This window comes from Mustela nigripes, chromosome 7, assembly GCF_022355385.1.
Source record: "Mustela nigripes isolate SB6536 chromosome 7, MUSNIG.SB6536, whole genome shotgun sequence".
NCBI lineage: Eukaryota > Metazoa > Chordata > Mammalia > Carnivora > Mustelidae > Mustela > Mustela nigripes.
The window spans coordinates 51,155,991-51,179,919 of record NC_081563.1 but is presented as its reverse complement, the minus strand read 5'-3'; the positions used below and the strand labels follow the sequence as shown (position 1 = coordinate 51,179,919).

General features: G+C 37.5%; 1 protein-coding gene and 1 non-coding gene across 5 annotated transcripts in view; both read right to left on the bottom strand.

The window, feature by feature from the left end:
- The window catches only part of EXOC6B (exocyst complex component 6B), a 616,111-nt gene that overhangs the window by 480,555 nt on the left and 111,627 nt on the right, over positions 1-23,929 (bottom strand). For all 4 annotated transcript variants that reach the window (XR_009405326.1, XM_059405853.1, XM_059405856.1 and 1 more), the window contains exon 6: positions 22,795-22,999. Coding sequence is in view for 3 of the 4 variants with exons in the window: in XM_059405853.1 (XP_059261836.1) it covers positions 22,795-22,999 (205 nt within the window). In the remaining variant the exon portion in view is untranslated. The remainder of the gene's footprint in view (positions 1-22,794; positions 23,000-23,929) is intronic.
- On the bottom strand, positions 14,428-14,534 carry LOC132022871 (U6 spliceosomal RNA). The gene has a single exon (XR_009405762.1). It is a non-coding gene; the product is annotated as a U6 spliceosomal RNA (small nuclear RNA).

The following is a 23,929-nucleotide window of genomic DNA, read 5'->3' as shown; positions in this document are numbered from 1 at the left end:
AAGAGTGTCAAAATCTTTGACAAGTTCTAGTGAGCTGCCATGTACTAGTTCATGCAGTAAAGCTGATCGAAGACTCTCAAAGCAATCTCGTCCACCTCTATTTCTAGGCATTACAAGTTCCAAACCATCCCAAAAGTAGGAACCTCCACAGTTCTAACATTTTGCTTCTACTAATACAATGCATTTTTACTTTGCAGTATTATATATACTCCTCCCCATCCCACAACCTTTTATTTGTTACATTACTTGCTACATATAGATCACTACACAACTACCAATTTTCTTATCATGGCAGATTCTATCTTGGATGAATAATGATATCATTCAATGATTCAGGAAATGTGGAAGAGAGGGTCATGTGGTGATGGGAAGAGGACCTGAAGTGATATGGCCAATGAAAGGGAGACCAGAGCATGTCAAGTACAAAGTGGTAAGAGTCATTGAAAGGGAAAAGTTGAAAAAAAGAGAACTAAGAGGGAATGACCGACAGAGTAAAGAAATGAGACTGAGCAGGAGGGGAATGAAGCCTTGAGCAGGAGGAACAGCCTCTTTTCTGAGAGGAGGAGCAGAAGCAATGAAGAATGGTGGAGATACAGATAGTTGAGGAACAAGAGTGCTGAAAGCCAAGAGATTCTGCCTAAGAGTCTTCAGTTTCTCGGTGACATTGGTTAAAAGGCAAGGTCATCCATAAAGAAAAAGGGGCATTGACTCTGTGAAGAAAAAGATGAAGTCTTCACCTTTTTGTGTGTTATGGAATATTTAAATGAACACCAAATTTAAGCTTACTCATACTATGCTATCTCTAGGTATTTCAAGTCAATATTTTTTTTTCTTTGTCATTTAGCACTTCTCTGTTTCTTTATTTTCTTTTTTTTTTTTTAAGATTTTATATATTTATTTAACAGAGAGAGAGAGAGCCAGAGAGCACAAGCGGGGAGAATGGCAGAGGGAGAAAGAGAATAAGGCTCCCTGCAGCCCAATGCGGAGCTCAATCCTAGGCCCTTGGAATCATGATCTGAGCCAAAGGCAGACACTTAACTGACTGAGCCACCCTCTTAATCAACTGAGCCACCCAAGCATACCACACCCTTCTCTATTTCTTCTGTACGATCTCACAACAGGAATAAGGGGGGGTGGACATAAATACATGAGCAGTCATAGCCAAACCCAAGTCTGTCAACATAATCTTATCCAACGTACACAGTCAAATAAAATATAGGTCGACTCATTCCCTCACAGCTATCCACCATCTAAACTGGGCCACTCAGAAAAGTTTACCAACACCTTGAACCTACCTGTCAATGTGTTAGAGAAGATGGCATCCGTTTTCACTAATGATATAAAATTAAACTCTGAGATGGCTACAAACTCTTCTAGTCAACCCTTTCTACTATATAATTTTCACAAATCGTAATTAAACTAGAAAGGGAGCATCCCAGAATATATTACTGAATCTGACACTGATATAGCACCTTAATAATTTAGATGGCTCCCACAAGGGATATATAATTGGATACATTTCAGAGAGTGACTAAGTCTCTTGACATTTCATAAAGAATTTGCATTCACACAATAATTTTTCTAAGGAAAGCACGCATGACTTTCATTAGAATCTCAAAAGATTTATGTCCCAAAAATGTCTATGAACTATCATTACAGATCTTCTCTTCTCCAATGTTAAAAGAGCAACTCCACTTGAAGACCTACCAGAAAAGGCAAACAGAACACATGCCCAGGGAGGCCATAGCCTCTTCATCAGGGCGGCAGGGAAAGCCATATGTTTAGCTGACTAAGATGAGCAAAAGTCATGCTGCTGAGAAGTAGGCTGTACTATTTTTTGGCATTTGCTTATTTTCTCATATAGTTTATTTAGAAATAAAGATAAGGTACAAATTAATAACAGATTTCAGCCTAAATCAAAAAATAAGATTATAGAACTGGGGAAAAAAATGTATTCCTTTCCTTATCCTTAAATTCTCTGACACGAGGATAAAATTACCATATTCAAGGATGGTGTAGCTCTTAAAAGTAGATTAAGACCACTATGGTTCAAGTGGCCCGTAGCGGCACTAAACACAGACCTAAGGTAGATATATTTCTATATACCTTGTTAGATACAAAGGCCACAGAAATACACACACATACAGACTGCAAAGACTCTAATGATATAAGGGCACTCCTAGTTGCTGCTTTTGAACAAAATTTTTAAGGAAACTGAAGAACAGAAAAACCTATCTATAAAATTTGGGAATTACAACCTATTTAAAAGGCTACTGTGTGGGGCACCTGGGTGGCTCAGTGGGTTAAAGCCTCTGCCTTCAGCTCAGGTCATGATCTCAGAGTCCTGGGATCGAGCCCCTCATCGGGTTCTCTGCTCAGCAGGGAGCCTGCTTCCTCCTCTCTCTCTCTGCTTGCCTCTCTGCCTACTTGTGATCTCTGTCTGTCAAATAAGTAAATAAAAATCTTTTTAATAAATAAATAAAAGGCTACTATGTGAATTCCAGTTTTGTTCTTTTACCTCATTTTCTTCCCTATAATGCGATCATGAGTTCCTCAACGTACGTACAAAATACTATATTTGTTCAATCAGTACTGGAGAACAGAATGCAAGCTTAAAATTTTACTGGTTAAGTTTTCATTTCTGGAAGATGAAAAAGTTCTGGAGAGAGATGCTGATGATGGCTACACAATGACATGAATGTTCTTATGAATGTCCTTATTAATGCCACAAAGCTGCACATTGAAAAATGATGGAAAAGTCAAATTTTATGTTATATATACTTTACCACGATAAAAAAAAAATGCACTGCTGTATCGAAGGGAGAAAAACTCACTGGAAGAGAATCTAGATAAAATTTTACCTAAGCAAAAACAAACAAAAAAAACAAAAACAAAATAAAAAATCCCTAGGATTTCAAAGATAAACTGCATCTTGAGAGATCAACATTGAATATAATAGTCATAGGTCTTGACACAAAATTAATAGCCTAAAAAGAGGAAAATATTAAAACTTTTATAATATCCATGTAGATTCCCTGTCCTTAATTGCAAAAGTGCTCTGCCAAAGGAAAAGGAAGTTTATGTAGGTATAATACAACAAGAATTTGCCAAATGCCTAGTGTGTACAATGTAGTGAGCTAGATTCTTTGGGAACCAAAAAAAAAAAAAAAAAAGAAAAAGAAAGAAAGAAACAAACAAACAAACCAGTTCAGACACATGTCTTGAAAAATGCTAGTTAATGACTATCATCTTAGTTCTACTTCCTGAACTCTATCCTGGCTACAGGTTCCCCTCCTCCAAACACCTGCCCCAGATCCCTTTTATTACCTAGGATTCTGCAAGCGGGTCCTGTGTGATTTACAGTCCACTTTCTTCATCGTGGTGTACTACAGGACAGAACACCCCTCCTAAGCCCTGGCATTGCATGACTGTTCTCTAAAATAAAGACTCTCTTAAATTTTCTGCTTCCTTCCCAATCTCATTAACATCTCATTGACATACAGTGCAAATCATCTTCCCTGAAAGGACACTCTGATTTCTAAAACAATATTTTTTCAATTTTTAGAAATTTCCAAATAGTTAAAAATTTATATAAACATCCATTATCACTGTTCTGTTTTAACAGCTAACCACACTCAGAGGCCTCAATGGTTGGCTGACTTTTGAGTTTAAGCAAACACACACACGTGCAAGGAGGCACCACAACCTGACAAAGCCTTTTCCTTCCCCCCAGACAAATGCTCTAATCTGCAGACAATTTTCTCCTCCACACACACACACACAAGTAATAACTGAAAGCTGTTCTAAATTCACTATAGATGTGCAATTAGAAAAGTATGTCAGGAAGGTAAAGTAGCCTGAATTTGTCAACAAAACCACCTTTTTTTTGCAAGCTTTCAAAACAAAATAAAATGTAGCCAACTGAAAACTTTCAGCTCACAGTATAAATTCTTGTTCACTGTTTTGATCTGTAGTCTCTCACAAAGAACAAAGAGTCTATGAGTAAAAAATCCAATTCTAATGATCTGACCACTTCTCATACTTAACTTCCTTGTCCAAGGTGTTACACTCCCTAGTCATCTTGGAGCAGTTACGTATCAAATCACCTTCTCATGAAGACAGAAAGAATCCATCCAGTAGTCAGGTTCAAAGGTCACAAGGTCTCTAAAGCTTAGAACTGCATAGGCTTAGAAAAGGCAACAACTTGCATGATCATCTGTCCCTATTTAATTGGGAAAATTTAATTTTTCTGTGTTTTGGTTTGAGGTTTATTTCTCTACTGATATCCTAAACAAAGGGAGTAAGTGAAATGCCACATTTCCAATCAGTGAGGACCTGAGCAATAATTCAAGTTTCCAGTAGTCCTCATTACCCAGTTTGATATGCTTATTATCCTATATTTTTGATACATGTCATGATCAATGGCCAGGAGTTATGGGTAGAGAGGTTTCACTACAAAGAGGCAGCCCAAGGGAATTTGGAGAGGTGACAGAAGTGTTCTGTATCCTATTTGGAATGGTGGTCATATGAATCTAATTATGCATGTTTTTTAAAAACCTCATGTACATAGAGAAAAAAATTATTATATGTAAATTTTTAAAAAATTTCAACTACTTTGGCATCACCTACTAAAACTTTTTAGAGTTATAGGGAAATCTAGAAGGATGTAAGAATATACAACTAAGCTAGACTCCTCATGTTCTAGAACACCCTTAGGTCGGTTTCTCTAGCCCTCCTGAATATGTTTGAATATTTCTCTTTCTTCCTTTCTTTTTTTTCTCCCTCACATATCAGTTCCCTGAGCATTATTTTGATGGGAGTTTTTGTGCTCAGTAACGAAAACATCTGGCAAAGGACAAGAATAAAGTACTTGCTAAGAATACAACAACCCCAGGAATTCTCAACTGGATTTCTCCAGGGCCAGTAAGAGCTATCACCCAGGTCAAAGAACACACCACAGGGATTTACGGAATGCTCTAGATCCAAACCTCGGACTTGGCTCCACTACACTCTACAACACGTGGCTGGGGTCTAGGGATGTTGAAAAGAGAACAGAAGGAGATAAGAAAGTGCTTTGAGCTCAGCGTACAGGTCAATCTAGTAACTTAAATAAAAATAAAATCATCAGATGCAGAGTGAAGTTATTTGAGGAGACTGTAGAAAGGCTGAGGGCCCCAAATCAGATTTCCAAAAACGAAATAAAGATCCATGTAAGTCTTACTAATTTCTATGACCTGAACTACTTATTTAAACAGATACAGGGTTTAGTTTCTCACTGACATGAAAGCAATCATTACAAATAAAGTAAAAAAAAAGAAAAAAGAAAAAAGAAACAAATAAAACCCAGCATTAACACTGAAGCCTAAAAATAATAAGAAAAGCCTCTTTCAGTTAAACAATTTCTCCCCTCCCTTCATGCTTTCCCAGATTAGTTTGCTTAAAAACACTCATGGTAGGGTGCCTGGGTGGCTCAGTGGGTTAAAGCCTCTGCCTTCAGCTCAGGTCATGATCCCAGAGTCCTGGGATCGAGCCCTGCATCGCACTCTCTGCTCGGTGGGGAGCCTTTTTCCCCTTCTCTCTGTCTCTGCCTGCCTCTCTGCCCACTTGTGATCTCTGTCAAATAAATAAATAAAATCTTAAAACACTCATGGAAAAATGCAGTTGCAAACATTTACTAAGAAGATGGAGAGATGGAGACCCGGATGGTATCAGGCTTTCAGTACCTAGGACACCCCAATGAAGACTTCAGTTACCTGATAAAATTACATAGCTCTCGAAACACAAACATCTCGACATGCCATGTTTATTAAGTACCTGTTGTGTGGGACACAGTGCTAACTAAGTACTTTATATATATCATCATACTTGACCCTTACTAATAAAAGAGCATGCTAAGGCTCAGGTTAAGTATTTTATTCAGTTATATTGTAAGTGATAGATCCCAGCTTTTCTGTGATATAACCCAGCTTTTCTGGCTCCAAACCTATGCTTTTAACATTGAAAATACTACAAGCTTTCTACAAAAAAGACTTTATTTCTAAGATTTTATCTATCTGAGAGAGAGAGAAAGCACAGCAGAGGCAAAGGGAGAAGCAGGCTCCCTGCAAGGAGGCTGATGCGGGGCTCAATCCCGGGACCCTGAGATAATGACCTGAGCCAAAGCCAGACACTTAACTGACTGAGCCACCCAGGCACCTCAACTCTACAAGAAAGACTTGATCAGGAATAGACATGAGTTTACTTTCTCTAAAAATTATCACGAAGAGGGTTGACAGCTTCTCTGTAGGCTGTATTATCAGCAAAACTACATGATGAAAATAAAAGAAGGTATCACCTCTCCTAGTCTTCAATTAGTGCAAGTCAAGTTAATAAAAATAAATGCCTGTTGTCCTTGAGAGTGTCGGCAATGGAATCTTTCTTCCAATCCTAAATCTATTAAAGTCTCCTTTCTTCCAACCCTAAATCTATTAAAGGGTCTAACATTCTCAGACCACTATCTCAATGTGTTTTTAACCATTGTAATGAAACACAATCTCTTTAAAATAAGCGTAGCTTTGCCTGGTGTTAATTCCTCTTTGATTATATTTTATAACTCATAATTCTACTTATATAATGTTACAGTAACTTCTATAGTCACTTACATAAGAAACCTATTTTTTTAGGTATAATAATCCCTGCTAGTCCAATGAAAGTATTAATAAAAGAAAAGACATTTGAAATGACCAAATAAATCCATCATGCTCTATGAGATCTATTTTATAGAATTATATTAATTAGATCTAAACATGGGGTAGAGAAAAACTCAATGTGAAAAAGCACTGACCAAATTTAAGATGGAATTCAAGCATAAATTACTATCTGCCCGCAGGGCCCAAGGATTTAATCACATTGAAGTAAAAAATGGGAAAGATTTACAACACTTTTTTAAAAGATCGTATTTATTTATTTGTCTGAGAAAGAGAGAGAGATTGCAAAAGCAGGGGAAGCAGCAGGCAGAGGGAGAAGCAGGTTTCCCACCGAGCAAGGAACCCCATGAGGGACTCCATCTCTGGACCCTGTAATCATGACCTGAGCCAAAGGCAGACGCTTAACCAACTGAGCCACCCAAGTATCCCAGATTTACAACCATTTAAAAACAAATCCTTGCCACCCTTGTTTTCTTGTTATACTTTTCAGTGTATTAATATCAGATTAGACATTAGAATTTATCTAATCTAATGAGAATCAGTAGTGAAGATATATCAGAATATCAGGAAAATCTGGGATCTGGGACTAACAGAACTGATTAGTCTTTATCCTTGAACGTAAACACTCTAAAAACATCATAGTTTGAATTGTTCTTTAGACCAAGGAACATTATCCTTACAGCTAAACATGACCCGAGATGAGGGCAGACACTTAACCGACTGAGCCACCCAGGCATCCCTCTATTACAGTTTTAGATCTTATACCATAGTTGATTTTTGAAAAATAAAAGATTCTCAGGTGGGGTGGTCAGCATGTAAGCCCACTTAAAGCTCAATCCTGAGGTCTTGGAAGTTGGATTTCTAGAACTCAGGAGAGGAAAAAGGAAGGGAGATGGGGAAAAAAGCGGGGCACACCTAACCATGTAAAGAGGTAGAAAGTAAAAGGGATGTAAGTCTTTGGTTTTAAATATTTATTCTATTTCAATCATGCAGTTATATCTGACTTGAAAAAACAACATCTATACACAAGGGAAGTAGGATAGTAACTTTATAAACAGATATAACATAAGAATACTAGCCTATTCAGATGTGTAATGAGAGATCACTACCTTTAAACATAAGCTTTAATAGTTCATTCCAATGATGAGATGAAAAATACATTCTGCTTCCATTTATCTTTTAGAAAGGTAGATAGATGCTATCCCTAACCACATATAAGGTAGTTATCTGATTGTAAGGTAGTTATTCTTAGGCCCCAATATAGTAATGTTTAACAGCACTTAGGCTGTGTATTTATATATTCTATTTAAAGCATCATTTTAAATAACCTCTTTCATACACTTGCAAATTTCAAAGGTTAAATTACATAATAAAAAAAAAATAACCAGATAGCATCTTATTTGTTAGTAAGATCAATTTATTTCCACCTCATAACTCAGATCTAAAGTACTAGTCTCAAGTTCAAGTCAAAAAGTAGAGTTCAGTGAACCAAACCTCATTTCCACATTAGTGTGGCACATTTATTCATGATACTTGGGGGAGTAGGAAATCCCAGGAGTGTTGTAATGGAATAAGATTCAGTTATTGTACAAACCACCCAAGAAAAACTTCATAGTATGGGTCATGTTCCTTTATTTTAAATTCAACAGAAAGTTCAGATTTCTAATGAAGTAGTAATGAGGCCACTGGCTCTTTCCCACAAAATTCTGAGGCCAAGCCAATTATAGAAAGCCTGACCTATCAGCACTAATTTCCTTCACTGTTCTAATTCCCTCTTTTCTACTCTTCTTCTGAAACTATGCAGGGCCACTCATTCACTCATCAGAACACATACCCATGGATGATCGAAATGAGTGTGGAGGTCTGCAGGAGTGGCAGGGGAGGGTAGTATGACAATTATTTTGCAACAAAAAGAGGGTGGTGAAGCACTCATATTCTCTACTGAACAGGGGCAAATATTTTAAGATTCCAAGGCAAGGAAAAGACATCGTTCAGATTATCACAAATTTTCAACCTTTATCATCACCCTCGAGATTTTTATATTTATAGGGGTGCCCGGGTAACTCAGTCAATTAAGCATCTGCCTTCAGCTCAGGTCATGATCCCACTGTCCTGGGTTCGAGCACCGCATCAGGCTCTCTACTCAGAGACAGTTTGCTTCTCCCTCTGCCTGCTGCTGCCCCTGCTTGTGCTCTCTCTGTCCTTCTTCCTCTCTGTCAAATAAATAAATAAAATCTTTTTTAAAAATAGATTTATATTTACAAACATATTATATATAGATATAATGTTGCTCATTATATTAAATTTAAACTGTTCTCTTCTTTAATAAGGCACACAACACAACAGAGAATCAAATGGACCTTAATTTAACTTATATCTAACACATAATTACAATTACAATTCCATCTTATTACAGCTATGAATCTGAAAAACAGACTCCTCCACTACCCCACATAGAGCAGAAAAAAAAAACCAATAATAATAAAGCTAAGTAAAACTGGTCCCTTAAATAAGGGGCACTCTTCCTTTGGACCCTGAGAGTTGGAATTTTTCCTACCTCATATTCCAGTCCACGAATATCTACTACACATGTACTCCAAATCTGATGACTTGTATTTCTTTTCTATTTCATTCACTATATTTTTTCTAAGTTACATATTCAAAGTCATGCATGATTAAGTTGTACATAGTCAAATCAATCTATAAGGTTTATCATAAAAAGACACATCTCCTTCTCTCCTTCTTCCCCTAAACCCTGCTTCCCAGGCAAACACTCTTTTGAAGTTTACCCTCTATCTCTATCTACATCTGTATTTGTGCTATTGCCTAAATTTCCAGGTTTTTAAAATTACAGTAAATATACCTAACATAGAATTTTCCATGTTTACCAGTTCCAAGTGTACAGTCTTATGATATTAGGGACATTCACACTGTATAACCATCACTACCATCCATCTTCAGAACTTCTCCATCTTCCCTAGCTGAGACTCTGTACCCATTAAACATTCATTCATCAACCCTCTAGCCCAGGCCCTGGAAACCATCATTCCACTTTCTGTCTTTATAAATCTGACTAGTTCAGGAACCTCATATATGTGAAATCATACACTATTTGTCCTCTTGTGCCTGGCTTAGTTCACTTAGCATCATGTCTTCAAGGTTCATCTATGTCATAGCAGGTGTCAGTTTCTTTCCTTTTAAAGGCTGGACAGTATTCCACTGTATGTATGTGTCACATTTTGTTTATCCATTCATCTGTCAATGGACCCTTGCGTTGCTTCTGCCTTTTCCTGAGTGTGTCAGATTTTTTTTTAAGATTTTATTTATTTAATAGAGAGAGAGAGATCACAAGTAGAGCAGAGAGGCAGGCAGGGGGCGGGGGAGCAGCCTCCCCAATGAGCAGAGAGCCCGATGCGGGGCTCAATTCCAAAACCCTGAGACCATGACCTGAGCAGAAGGCAGGGGCTTAACCCACTGAGCCACTCAGGCACCCTCCTGTGTGTTAGATTTAAGCATGATCTACTGATGTCCCACCAGGAGGGATGAGGATTTAGTTTGGTTTCTTTCACATGTATACCACACCAGCACCACACATCCGCACACAGTGTCCATTCACCTATTCCTCCAAAACAGAGAAAAATCAATGGATCCATTAGATAAGTTAGCTTTCAGCCATTATTATAACTATATAAATGCAAGTCACAGTCAAGCCATATAAGACACTATCATCACTTTCCCTGTTTTACATAACTTGTTTTCTGGGGTTAAGTTTTCTTATTTTTAAGTTTACCTAAGTTTTTATGTATTTAACATTAATCTGTTTCCAAACTCTCCCCAACTATCTGAGTTTCCTCTCAATATGTTCAAATATATCCAGTATTCTACTACTTTCACCTTCTCAGGATACCTCTCTTAAACTTTCTAAAATGCTCCAGACTGTGCTGGTTGTACTTTCTGCCTGCTACCCCACTGTCAACCAACTATCTCCCTTTTAATCATCATCTTAGAAATTCTATTTGCTCCTCTTCTCTCTTAGGTTAGCTCTGTCCTTAATACCTCCTATCTTGGCGGGGGGTGGGGGGAGTATGGGAAGCAAATTTTTGAAGACTTTCATTACTGAAAACATATTTATCCCACCCTTATACTTGCTTGGTATTGTGTAGCTAGATAGGGAAATGTGGATGAGTAATCCTTTTCCCTTAGAAATTTAAAGACACTGCTCCATTTCAGTCTACCTTCCAGTATTGCTATATTCCCAAATCATTTTGACACTGAATCCTGTTTTATATCTCTAGAGGCATTTTTATCCATCTCTAGAGGATTTTCTATTTGTCCTCTGGCTTCTGAAATCTCACAACATACCTGGATGTAAGACTATTTCCATCCCTTATATTAGGCATCTTTTAATCTGGAATTTCATGTCTTAGAATTTTGGGAAATTTTCCCACATTATTTCTATGAATTCCTTTCCTTCATTTTCTCTTTCAAACACTAGGTCTCCTGAACTGACCCTCCAATATTTTTCTATCTTTTCTACTTCCTATGTTCTATCTCTTTTTCTCTCTACTCTCTCTCTTTCTCTCTGAGGGATCCTCTCCACTTTATTTCCCAAACCCTCCTTTAAGGTTTCTGCTATCATATTTTTAATTCTTTTTTTTTTTAAGATATTATTTATCTATTTATTTGTCAGAGAGAGAGAGAGCACAAGCAGGGGGAGAAGCAGGCAGAGCAGGCAGAGGGAGAAGCAGGCTCCCCATTGAGCAAGGAGCCAGATCCTGGACTCTGTCCCAGGACACTGAGATCATGACCCGAGCCGAAGGTCATGCATTTAACCAATTTAACCAATTGAGCCACCCAGGCGCCCCATATATTTTTAATTTTTTTTTAAGATTTTATTTATGTATTTGACAGACAGAGATCACAAGTAGGCAGAGAGGCAGGCAGAGAGAGAGGAGGAAGCAGACTCCCTGCGGAGCAGAGAGCCTGATGCAGGATTCGATCCCAGGACCCTGAGATCATGACCTGAGCCAAAGGCAAAAGCTTTATCCCACTGAGCCACGCAGGTGCCCCTATATTTTTAATTCTTAAACATTCCTTTTTGCTCTCTGAATTTCTCATTTTGTGTAGATTTCTGATCCTCTTGTATGTATAATTTTTCTTATCTAACACTACTGATTGTTTTGTTATGCCTTTTAGTTTTCCTCTTCTTGTACAGTCTCTACCCTTTCCAAGTTGCTTCTTCATATGTGTTTGTTCTGACCTCTAACTGTAATGTTAGAGGATTTTCTCAAATATCTGCTATCCTTGGTGATCTGCCCATATCTCAAATTGGGAAAGTAAAAAGCTGACTTAAAGTTCTGTGCATGTACATCAGTCTAGTCAACTGTTGACTTCAAAGTGATCTGATCTGTCTATTTGACTGGGGACAACCGAGTGGACATACCTCTAAGACAGTTCCCTTGGACTAATCCTATTATTCACAGTAACTTCCAATCTCATACCTGAAGGATATAAATCTGGCTATTAGAGTCCTGGGAACCAAATCAGAGAGGAGGGCTGTGAAATGCAAGATGAATCTCAACACTCAGTACACAAACTTCCACTGCTTTTGGTTTGGTAACCTTACCATCAATTTACGCCTACTGTCCTGTGGTCTTCTGCTAGAGCTGAGATAGGGCAGTTAACTGGTAGGAAAAGCTGGGGAAGGAATCAGGTTGTCTAACTGTATTTTTTTTTTAAGGTTTCCATTTATTCGTTTGAGAGAGAGAGTGAGAGAGTGAAAGAGAGAGAGAGAGAAAGAACATGAGTGGGGAGGAGGAGCAAAGGGAGAAGCAGTCTCCGCACTGGGCAGGGAGCCCAATACAGGACTCTTGATCCTAGGACCCTGAGATCATGACCTGAGCCAAAGGCAAACACTTAACCAACTGAGCCACCAAGATGCCCCTAGCTATTGTTTTTACAAGTCTAGAGAGACAAAAAATATAAATGTATATGTTGAATTCAACATTTTTAACAAGCCTATTTGATAATCTCTTAGTACCTCCACAGTACTTTCAGAAAGGGTCAAAATCTATTCAAGAAGTGATTTTAGACATTTTCATATACTTAAGAACGTAACTGGAAACTAAGAGCATATACTTTTGAATATTTTTTAAAAGATGTCTCTTCCTGAAAAATGTTAAGGTGTAGGTACGTTGAATTTTATTAAATAATACAACAGTCATTAATTGATTTAACTATTCATTAACTATCTACTGTCCCCAAGTACTATGTTAGTAAGGCACTGGAACTATAAAAATAAAACCATACTTCTGTCCTTACACAAACCACAGCCTAGTTGGGAAGACAGATACGGAAAGCAGCGATCATGTTAATGGAGTTCCTCACTGCTATGAGATGTCGCCTTGGAGGGCCATAGTGGCTCTGTACCCTCACCATTCTCATAGCTCAGCAATATGCTGGTTCAGGAAAATTGAGTTAGCTCATCTGAAAAAGACTAGGTCTGGGGACACCTGGGTGGCTCAGTGGGTTAAGCTTCTGCCTTCAGCTCAGGTCATGATCTCAGGGTCCTGGGATCAAGTCCCGCTTCGGGCTCTCTGCTCAGCAGGGAGCCTGCTTCACCCACTCCTCTCTCTCTGCCTGTTTCTCTGCCTACTTGTGATCTCCCTCTGTCCATGAATAAATAAAAATCTTTAAAAAAAAAAAAAAAGACTAGGTCTGCTTAGCTGATATCAGTGGCATTGACATGACAATTACTCTTACCAAGACATTTCTTGGACCAGGAAGGATCCACTTAATATATACTGACCGTCTTCAGCTTCTTCCCAGCTTCCCTATAAATGATCTGAGAGCAGTGTCCCTCTCCTGAGACATATCCTGCTGTTTGTACAGCAAAGCTGAACCCATCACATCCCTCCAGAGAAAGGTAGTAGAATGATGTTCCAATGCACTCCACTGACCTTTCTACCTATAAGACTAACTGAAGGAAAACTTACTTTACACCTATATGGTGTGATGCTAATTTGTGTGTATTTATGCTTCTTGTATGATACCACCTTTGTCATTTATTAAATTCATATATATATATATATATATATATATAAATGTTTGGTCAATTTCTATACTTGTATTCTGTTCTACTTGATGGTTTATTCTTATGAGGCTATACTGTATTATTGCTCACAAGCCAAGACTCAGTAAAAGGAATATTCCCAAAAGAATTTAATCTTGGGGCACCTGGGTGGCTCAGTGGGTTAAAACCTCTGCCTTCAGTTTGGGTCATGGTCCCAGGGTCCTGTGATTGAACCCCACATCGGCCTCTCTGCTCAGCAGGGAGCCTGCTTCCCCCTTCTCTCTCTCTCCCTGCTTCTCTGCCTACTTGTGATCTCTGTCAAATGACTAAATAAAATCTTTTTAAAAAAAAAGAATTTAATCTTAAAATAACTGAAATACACACACACACACACACACCACACATGCATGTATATGTTTATATATTTGTAAGAGATGGAATAAGTATTGTAATAACTGCTCTTCCTCTAGATTTTCTAAGCAATGTTCTATTTTAGGATGAGCACACCACAAAACTATAAACTGTATTGAGAATCCATATGATAATTTTCTCTTAAGTTTTTTTTTTTTTTTTTTTTTTGGTTCAGGTAATTTAATGAGTTTTACTTATTGGATAAAAGTGTCACCATTTGAAGGAAAACAAACGCAGCTCCAGTCGAGTCAGGCGTGTAAAAATATGGAACGCTTCACGAATTTGCGTGTCATCCTTGCACAGGGGCCATACTAATCTTCTCTGTATCGTTCCAATTTTAGTATATGTGCTGCCGAAGCGAGCACTCTTAAGTTTAATTAAAGGGAAAATTTCTCCTAATAAGCTGGTATGCCTGGCTTAGTCAAAGCAAATAAATATTATGTTTATTATCTATGCACACAAATACATACACTGTAGTTTTCTTTTTACTCTGAAAAGAGAAAGCTCAAAACTGAACTGCAATACTGCTTTCAAATGAGATTTAAGAAATAAATTATCTTTCTTCTCTCATCCCAACTCGATACTGGTAAAAAAGATACTGATGTGTTATACTTAACAGTCTTCTAATATACATGATTTTTATATACATGATTTTTAATTGAAATCAGGTTCAAAATATTTTAGAAGTACCTATAACAAATAATTTTTTTAAGGAGAAAAAACTGTTTAAAAGCATTTATTATATGCCTGGGAGCTAACTAAGTACTTGATTTCCCTACATGTTTTCACATCTTTGAAAAGAAGATTAAAAATTCCTACTATAGAGTTGTAAAGACTGAATGGGATGCTTGGTAACTTGTTCATTGTCATATAACTAACAAATGCCAAACCTAGGAGTCTGAGCCAGACTCCAAAATCTGTTCTCTTAACTATCATATAACTTAATAGTAAACTGAACCCCTACTACCCGAACATCTACCATATTCTGATTGCAAGCTACTCTGATTGCTGCTTATTTCAAGAATCTCTATAAAACAGCTTCACACTTCCCCCCACCCCCATGCCATCCCCATAATCAGAGACCAAGGAGTAAAGAGTAGTACAAATATATAAATACAGAAATCAAGAAGAAAAGAGATTATCAAGTAAATCCAAGAACACCAGACCAACTGAACAGCTTCTCTGACCCCAAAACCATATTCCACTGGAGTACCGCATAGCACACAGCACAAAAGAAGTTTCAACAGCAAGACTGCTTTTACTTGGCAGTCATCACATGGCCTGTGTTAACTCAGTTGGTAGTACTGTGCCAGGTCTAAGTCAAAAGACATTCAACACAATAAATAAAAGAGCACATTTTGCTAGTCAAGACTTAACCAAAGAAAGTCAAGGGTTGAAAGAACCTTGGAGACAACTAATCTCACCCAAGGGTCAGTTTCTTTAAAACCAATTACTAAAGGAAGACTGCCTAGGCGCCTTCTATCTCCTTAATGGGCAACGGGTTCCTTTTCTAACCAACAGTTATATAACCCGTATAATTTAGCAAAGCCAAGTTAAAATTTTAAAAGTAAATAAATCCTTTCCTTTATTAAACAGCCTCATAGAAATCAACCTAGCCAAGAATGTTTATATTACAAATGTTATTTAGCCTCACAAGGCCTAAGGCAAACTAATCAAAATAAGAAATACAGAACTTCCCTCCTACACAAATCAATTCCATAACAAGTGAATTACAGAAATCAATGTCAACAGGAAAACTAGAAAATAGCAGACAACTAATGAAGAATTTCTTTAGACTTTTTTTATAAAATCACTTCAAGCTAAAATGATAATTCTAAAATAAGATATGCACAGTATTTTGGAAGCATACAGGAAGAAGACCAACATAAAAAACAAGACAGGATAAAAGGTAGGGGGATTTTCTGCCTACTTTGCAGATGGTTCTATTTCCCATGGCAGAACCCACAGTTGGGTTCACTAAATGCTGTCAATCCAATACCATGTTAAAACATACACACACACACACACACACACACACACACACACACATATACATGTATATAAAAAACATTACAAATATATATATAGGTATTAGATTTATGCATATATATTTTTAACATGGTATTGCTAAATATATTAAAACATGGTATTTGTTAATACCATATTGATATATATTTGTATTTTATATTTATATTTAACATGGTATTGGATATATGCACATACATATATGAGAATATGAAAGATTTTTTGAAAATAAAAATGAGATTGCTTAACTTAAAATTCAACAGGTAATAAACAGAAGAATGAACAATTTTATAATTTCTCTTCAAATTCTACTAAATGGGGGCGCCTGGGTTGCTTAGTGGGTTAAAGCCTCTGCCTTCGGCTCAGGTCATGATCTCAGGGTCCTGGGATGGAGCCTCGCATCAGGCTCTCTGCTCAGCAGGGAGCCTGCTTCCTCCTCTCTCTCTCTCTGCCTGCTTCTCTGCCTACTTGTGATGTCTGTCAAATAAATAAATAAAATCTTTTAAAAAAATAAATAAAATTTAAAAAATAAATTAAAAATTCTACTAAATGGTTGAATTTCTCTCCTAGTTTTCATATTTACCCATTTTCTTACTTTTTTGTCGCCTCATAGGTATACTGGAAAATAGATGAAAAACTCAGAGACTTCTTGCTAGATATCACTTTATACTAGACTATACCATTGTACAATTTAGTAAAATAAAAAATAAAAATGTATAGTTTAGTAAAAAGTAATTCTATTCAACACCAAAATATGCTCACTTGCATTCTCTCTCTCAAATAAATAAATAAATCTTATAAAATGGTAGAGGGTGCCTGGGTGGTGGAGTCAATTGAGCTCCCACTCTTGGTTTCAGCTTGGGTCATAGTCTTTGGATTGGAGGTTCAAGCCCCACATTGGGCTCGGCACCCAATGTGGAGTCTGCTTGGGATTCTCTCTCCCTCTCCCACTGCCCCTCCTCCTGATGCCCTCTCTTTCTCTCATATAAATAAATCTTAAAACAACAACAAAAAAGACCAAAATAAAAGAGCATATTTATTTTCTATTGCTGTAACAAATTCCTATAAACTTAATGGGTTAAAGCCACACAGTTACTATCTCAGTTTCCACGGTTCAGGAATTCAGCATTTTTTGCCAGGTCTTCTGCTCAGAGTCTCACCAGGCTGAAATCATGGTGTCAATCAAAGCTGTGGTCTTATCTAGAACTTAAGGTCCTCTTCCAAATTCATTCATATTATAGGCAGAATTCACTCCTCTGTGGTTGTAGGATTCTGGTTCCCAATTCCTTGGTGGCTGTCCATTAGCAATAGCTCTCAGCACCTCTAGTGGCCTACCGTTTCATGCCATGGGTCCTTCTCCAAAACTCAGCACTTTATTTCTTCTGCTGCAGCTTTAAATCTAACTTCTATACCTGAACTCCATTCACTCTTTTAAAAGGCTCTACCTGATTATATACCAGGCCCACACACTCAAGGAGGGAGATTTTACAGGATGCATGCACCAGGGGACAGGAATCCTGGGGTCGTCCTAGAATTCTGCCTACCACAGGTGATCAAAACTAAGAGCTTCCTACTGATAAAGCTTTATCCAGAGATCATATACCGCTTTGAATACAGATGAATTGATAAACTACATATCCTTCAGATCATCCCCATTTTTTGCAACATATCTTCTGATAAAATGGGACAGCAAGCAGTTTGAGATTATAAAAACAGATAAAAGTATTGAGCCTAATTTGCACATTAAAATTTAATCAGGGTGGAGCTCTTTCTGGTAATTTGTTTTGACTGCTTTAACTTCAAAAGAAACCAATCTACCGCTTTTTCCATCATTTCACAGTACCAAGGACAAAGTCCCCCCAGAGATCTAGTAACTCAGGATACATTGTTACAATGTAGTAACCCAGGACACATTGGGGAGATGACAAGGGGAAATGTCCACCATGAAAAAGCACAATCACGGGGCGCCTGGGTGGCTCAGGTGGTTAAGCCGCTGCCTTCGGCTCGGGTCATGATCTCAGGGTCCTGGGATCAAGTCCCACATCAGGCTCTCTGCTCGGCAGGGGGCCTGCTTCCCTTCCTCTCTCTGTGATCTCTTCCCTTCCTCTCTCCTACTGTGATCTCTCTCTGTCAAATAAATAAATAAAATCTTTAAAAAAAAAAAAAACACAATCACCTACCTAATTTCTAGAAGAGCCCAGACCAGACCAATTATCAGTATTAAGACTTTCAAACCTATTTTCTCACATGGCTCTCAAGAAAACAGCTTAAAATATTTTTTTAAAGAGGACTAGAACAAATTCCCAAAGCTAAACTTGTGCTTGCTAAACTAAAAATAATAATGATAAAGTTCTGAGTAGCAGCATGACAATGCTAAAAACTGAATTAGTAAATCAGAAGGCAAAACATATGAGGAATGTCAAAGAATGTCAAAGAAATGAAATTGTTGGGGGAAAAAAGACAAGAGACATGGAAGATATGTGGTTTCTGAGGCTGTGTAATAGCTAGCCAGCTAGTCACCAAACCTATTTCTTGTTCCTCCTGGTCAGACTGATAGACTATGTATCCAAGCCTCACTTATAGTGAGTGAGGTATGGCCAGTGTAATGTTGACAGCAGTGGTATGTATCACTTACAAGCCTGGTCCATAAAAATCCCCAGGGTCTTCTTTACTCTTTTTCCTACCATGTGTTGAAGTGACAGGGCCACAAGTCAGAAGAGTCCTGGATTCTTTGATGGTCTCTTGAAGAAAAGTGACCCTGCCAGGAAGATCACTGTGGACTTCCAATGAGCAAACAATGAAACTTCTATGGTGAGATTTTAGAGCTTAGCTCTTAGAATAAGCAGCATTATTTAAGGAAAACAGAAACTGGTATTGGAAGAATGTTTCTGCCTTAACAAAAAAAAAAACAAAAAAACTAAAATAAATGGCATTGGTTGAGAGGTCAGGCAATAGGCAGCAAGAATATACATGTAACACGTGGAAAGCCCTGAGAGCCCTGTAATACTGTGGCAAAATGGCTAGTAAAGCTGGAACCTGTAATAAATGAAAAGGCACACCACATGCCTATGGCGCGTATAGCTCTGTGACTGAATGGACAGTCAGAGTTAGAGTATATACTGGCATTTCCTTTCTATCTCTAGCAAGCTATTACAGGAAAGAGACAGCCACAAAAAAGAAGCTGCTGGTTTGCTAAATGAAATATAGGAGAAAAAAGAAGTCCAGGCACATGGGCCTCAGAGGGTTAGAAAGCTAAATGCATATAGAATCCCAATGGTAAAAGAATGGTAAAGGTTTGAGTAATAAATTCCAAAGACTATTTCTAGATGAACAAAGTGACTCAATCCTGAAGCAAAGATCAGATTCAGGTGTGGTCTTCTTACCCATTATTTCACACCGTTTCAAAGCAGGGCCATTAAAGTAAGAAAGGCATGAAGCAAGGCCTACCTTCGTAAAGTGGGGAGAAGGGAAAAAAAAAGAACAAAAAACCATTCCTCAAAATTATAGCTAGAAAAGAGCACTGGGTCTGGTGTCCAAATAGAACCTATGGGAAAGAAACAGAGGCCTCCTAAGTTTTGAGGTAAGTATAATGCCCCAAATCACAAATTTGGACTAAATAAACCTTTGGCTGTTCAGAGACTTAAAACCACCCTTGGGTCCCTAAATTTGCAGAAGCAGAAAGCAGGCAGTCTAACATAGATAGATAGATAGATAGATAGATATCTATATATATTCACATATCCATATATATATGTATATATATATATATATGGGGTCTATGTGTATAGATATAGATGTAAGTATAATATCTAGAAACATTACGAGAGAAAGAAAATGAGAGACAGAGAGAGTAGAGAGAGAGGGAGAGATCACCTAAAGAAGACATATTCCCCAGTACCCACTTCTTTCTGAAAAAGAAAAAAACAGATAAAGAAAAAACAGGGTGCTACCAAGAGCCTGGGACAACTATGGGCAAAGGAGTTTCTCTCAGAGAATTAATATCTAAGCAAGAAAGACCCACTACTACTACCAAGGCAGAAGGATTCCCCAATGATGGCCCAAAAGGATTACATGATTTGCTTATGAAACAGGAAATACTGTGCATCTCCCACTATCGCCTTTTCTAAATCCAAGTTTTTGCTGTAGTTATTCCATTTTAGTTTCCTCATTGGAGGTGGGAGGGAACACAGGTGTGGATAACTTGTCATCCTCTTCCCTGGTCTCTTTCCTGGTCGGCAGCCCATCTGGATCTGGAGGCTCGTCTGGATCTGATGGTGAGTTCTGAGCATCCCAGGAAGATACTAGACTCTGAAATGGATGTCATAACTAGATGGGATACTGGGCTGCCTTTCTTGAGAAGAAGCATGTGTGTTCTATGGACAAGAGGAAGGTGAAGAGATAATTGATGACCAAAGAGTAGCCGATACCAGAGACTAGCTACTATTCACCAAACCTGAGGCCTTCTCCTCTTTGTGACGGAGTGAGATTTTATTTCTCAGCCTCCCTTGCAGGTCAGTAAAAGCCAAGTAATTAGGTTCTGGCCAATGAAATGTGACTATAAGGGATAATATGTTGCATCCATGAGTAGCCCTTAAAAGCTCTCCCACAGGCAATACTCCCTGGCCTTTTTCCTTCTGCAGCAACCTTCAAAGCCAGGTTGAATGGCAGAGCCACACAATGGAAAGATTCCCTAAATGACCAATGCAAAGAAAACCATCACAAGTCAGAAACACCATTTTGGGTTTGACATAAGTGAAAATAAATCATATCCTTTCCCTCTTTTCCAACATCCACAAATTCAAATAAATATTTACTGAACAACTACTATGTACAAAGTATATAGTAATTTCTCTTCCTCCTCTCTTTCCTTACGTTTTAGGTACTACAGATCTTAAAGTGTGTTAAGATAGTTTAATCCACATTCTCAACTAACATAGCATAGGATAACAATACATGCAATAAAAGCTATACCTGTTTTAAATTTTACAGGGTTATCAGTTAATTAAAAGTTCTGAATCCATGATGGTTTTCTTCAGTTCTTTATATAACACAAATATACCAAATGGCTAATAGTTTACATAGATTGAGCGCCATGGTAGGCAAATTCACCTCAAACTACCCTGAATTCTACTACAGGACCTGACCTTTACAAGCTGTGTGAACTTGAGCAAATCATTTCCCTGCCCTGGGCCTGAATTTCTTTAGATAATTAAGAGGTAAAACCAGATAATCCACAGTAAGTGAAATAATAGTATTTTCATGGAATCATCTCTTTCACCAAAAAGGAACTGAAGTTAATTTCTCAAGCAGAGGCCTAAAAAAAAAGATAACTGTAAAAAAACAATGCTTCAATAGAGACTCTGTACTATACTCTCCTATTTTTGAAAGTTTAGAAAAAACTTGTCAAACACAATAGAGACTTGCCTTGCAGAATACCTTCATTCTTATATTCAAAATACATACAGAATATATATATATATATACACACACACACAGACACACACCCAGTAATATGGAGATATACTTTCAATTATTAATTTTCTTTCTTCACCACTAAAAAATGACGATATGATTATTTCCATCAGGTTTATCATCAAATAGTTTTGAACGTTCCCCATTATATAGTATAAAACTGACAAAACTTAAAAAAAAGAGAGGGGGAAAAGAGTATCTGTAATGCTTTAGAAAGGAATTTCTAAGACGCAAATCTCTTCTGCAGAATCAGACATCTGAAAGATTATCAAGACTGGCTGAGATAAAAAATGTGATGTGCTCCCTCCTTCTTGCCAGAATGATAAGAACTACAAATGACTTCTAGGAGAACACAGTTGTTGGCAGAACCAAACAACACTTTCCATAAACAACCAAGTCTTCTATTTGTTGTTGTAGGCTAAATCTTAAGATATACTCAGATATTTTAATAAAACCAATGTGATTTAAATTTTAAGAGCAAGCAGCACTGCAAATCATTAGTGCTCTTTTATTCCAAATGAGAAAGAAATCAAGACATTCCTTGGTAGCTTTCATTACTTAGAGATGAAGATATTAAAAGAAAAAAAAAAACTAAAAATTTCTAACACATTCATTCACTTATAAGTTGTAAATAAATCCTTTTCTATGATCATAATTCACATTATTTCCCGAAAGGACTTTCTTCATTGATACCCACTGATACCAGAAATAACAGTTACAGAAATATTTATAAATAACATGACATCTTGCTTACATGATCAGTAATCAACCAAAGGTACCTATAGCATAAGTTAGCTCATTACCTAGAAAGAGACTTTTTAAAAATCTTCAAATCATATCCAAAGTGAAGGAAAATATTTAAAAAATAGAAAAACCTCTTTAAAGTCCCTATATAACCATCACAATTGATCCATATTTACTGAACTTCTCAGAGCAAAGCAATATACGAGTAAATAACTCATTGCTGTTAAAACAATAAAAACACATCTTTTAACTATGTGTTCCCATAAAGAGGAAGGACTTCCCTAAAATGACATGAAACAATTAAGATACTTAGCAGAGAGAAACCCATGTTTAACAGAATACTAGCAAAGTCACTGGCCAACCTATCATAAACCCAAGACCTACTTGCTTCATGGCAGTCTCTCCAATTTTGTCTGAATGTTTGCGGATACTCTCCAGAAAGTCTTTGAGATCAGACATAGAAACATCCTTAATTTCTTCTCGAAGCTTGGGGATGTTGTCCACCATCACCTTGCAGAATCGATAGTGGCTTACTTGAGGCAGATAGGTATGCTCTAGATGTTCCAGAGTTTTCAGTGCAGGATAATGCCTGTAAAAGGAATTGTATCATCTTTAGCTCAACTCAATCTACTTTAGGGCCACAGGTGTATTCCTCATGTAAAATTTCTAGACTGAATTAGTTTTCACTGTACATTAAGACAAATCCAGTATTAAGTGTCAATGGAAAAATGTCAAATTATTCAAAATTAATATATATATTAAAGGACTTAACAAATTACAATCAAAAAAGACTTTAGTCCAAGAACAGAGAAAACTTAGAAAAATCTACCAATGAAATTCCTTATGCAAAAAATAAAATACAAAATGATCATATAAATGCCAAAATAATCATCCTATAAAATAAAATACCCAAGTCTAAACTTCCAACTATAGCACAAGGAAGAGCTTAACAAATAAATCTTCTACCCGAAAAATATAAACTAAACAAAACTGTCCCAAACAACCATTTCAGGGCTCTGGAAATAGACCAAAGGAGAACAAATTGAAAAGTGTTTATTCAGGAAAACTGCTGAACAATGACTCTGTGGAGTTCTTGCCTGGGGCTACCTCCCATAAAAACTCCAACTCCATCCACCCTCCACTCCCAGCGTCCCTCCCGCTGGTTATATTGGCTTGTCCTAAAAATCAGCAGCTTCCCCACCATTAGAAACCAATGGGAGTGGAGTTTTTAGGAAAAGTAGAAAACTCCAGATTAAGGAAGGAAGGAAAGAAGAAAAGAAGGAAGGAAGGACAAACAGACAAACAAATAAACAAATAGGAAACTACTCCAATTCTCCTGGCCTGAATATAGTCTGGGTTGGGTCAAGGGGTAGATTAGAGGACTAACCAGAAATTTAAGAGGAAAGTACGGAAATAAGAGACCCACAGAAGAGCCCAATAGCTCTTTGCCCATCCATAGGCTGACTGAGGCTGTGTACTCGCACAACAGGACACCCAAAAGGGCATAAGCACTCCACAC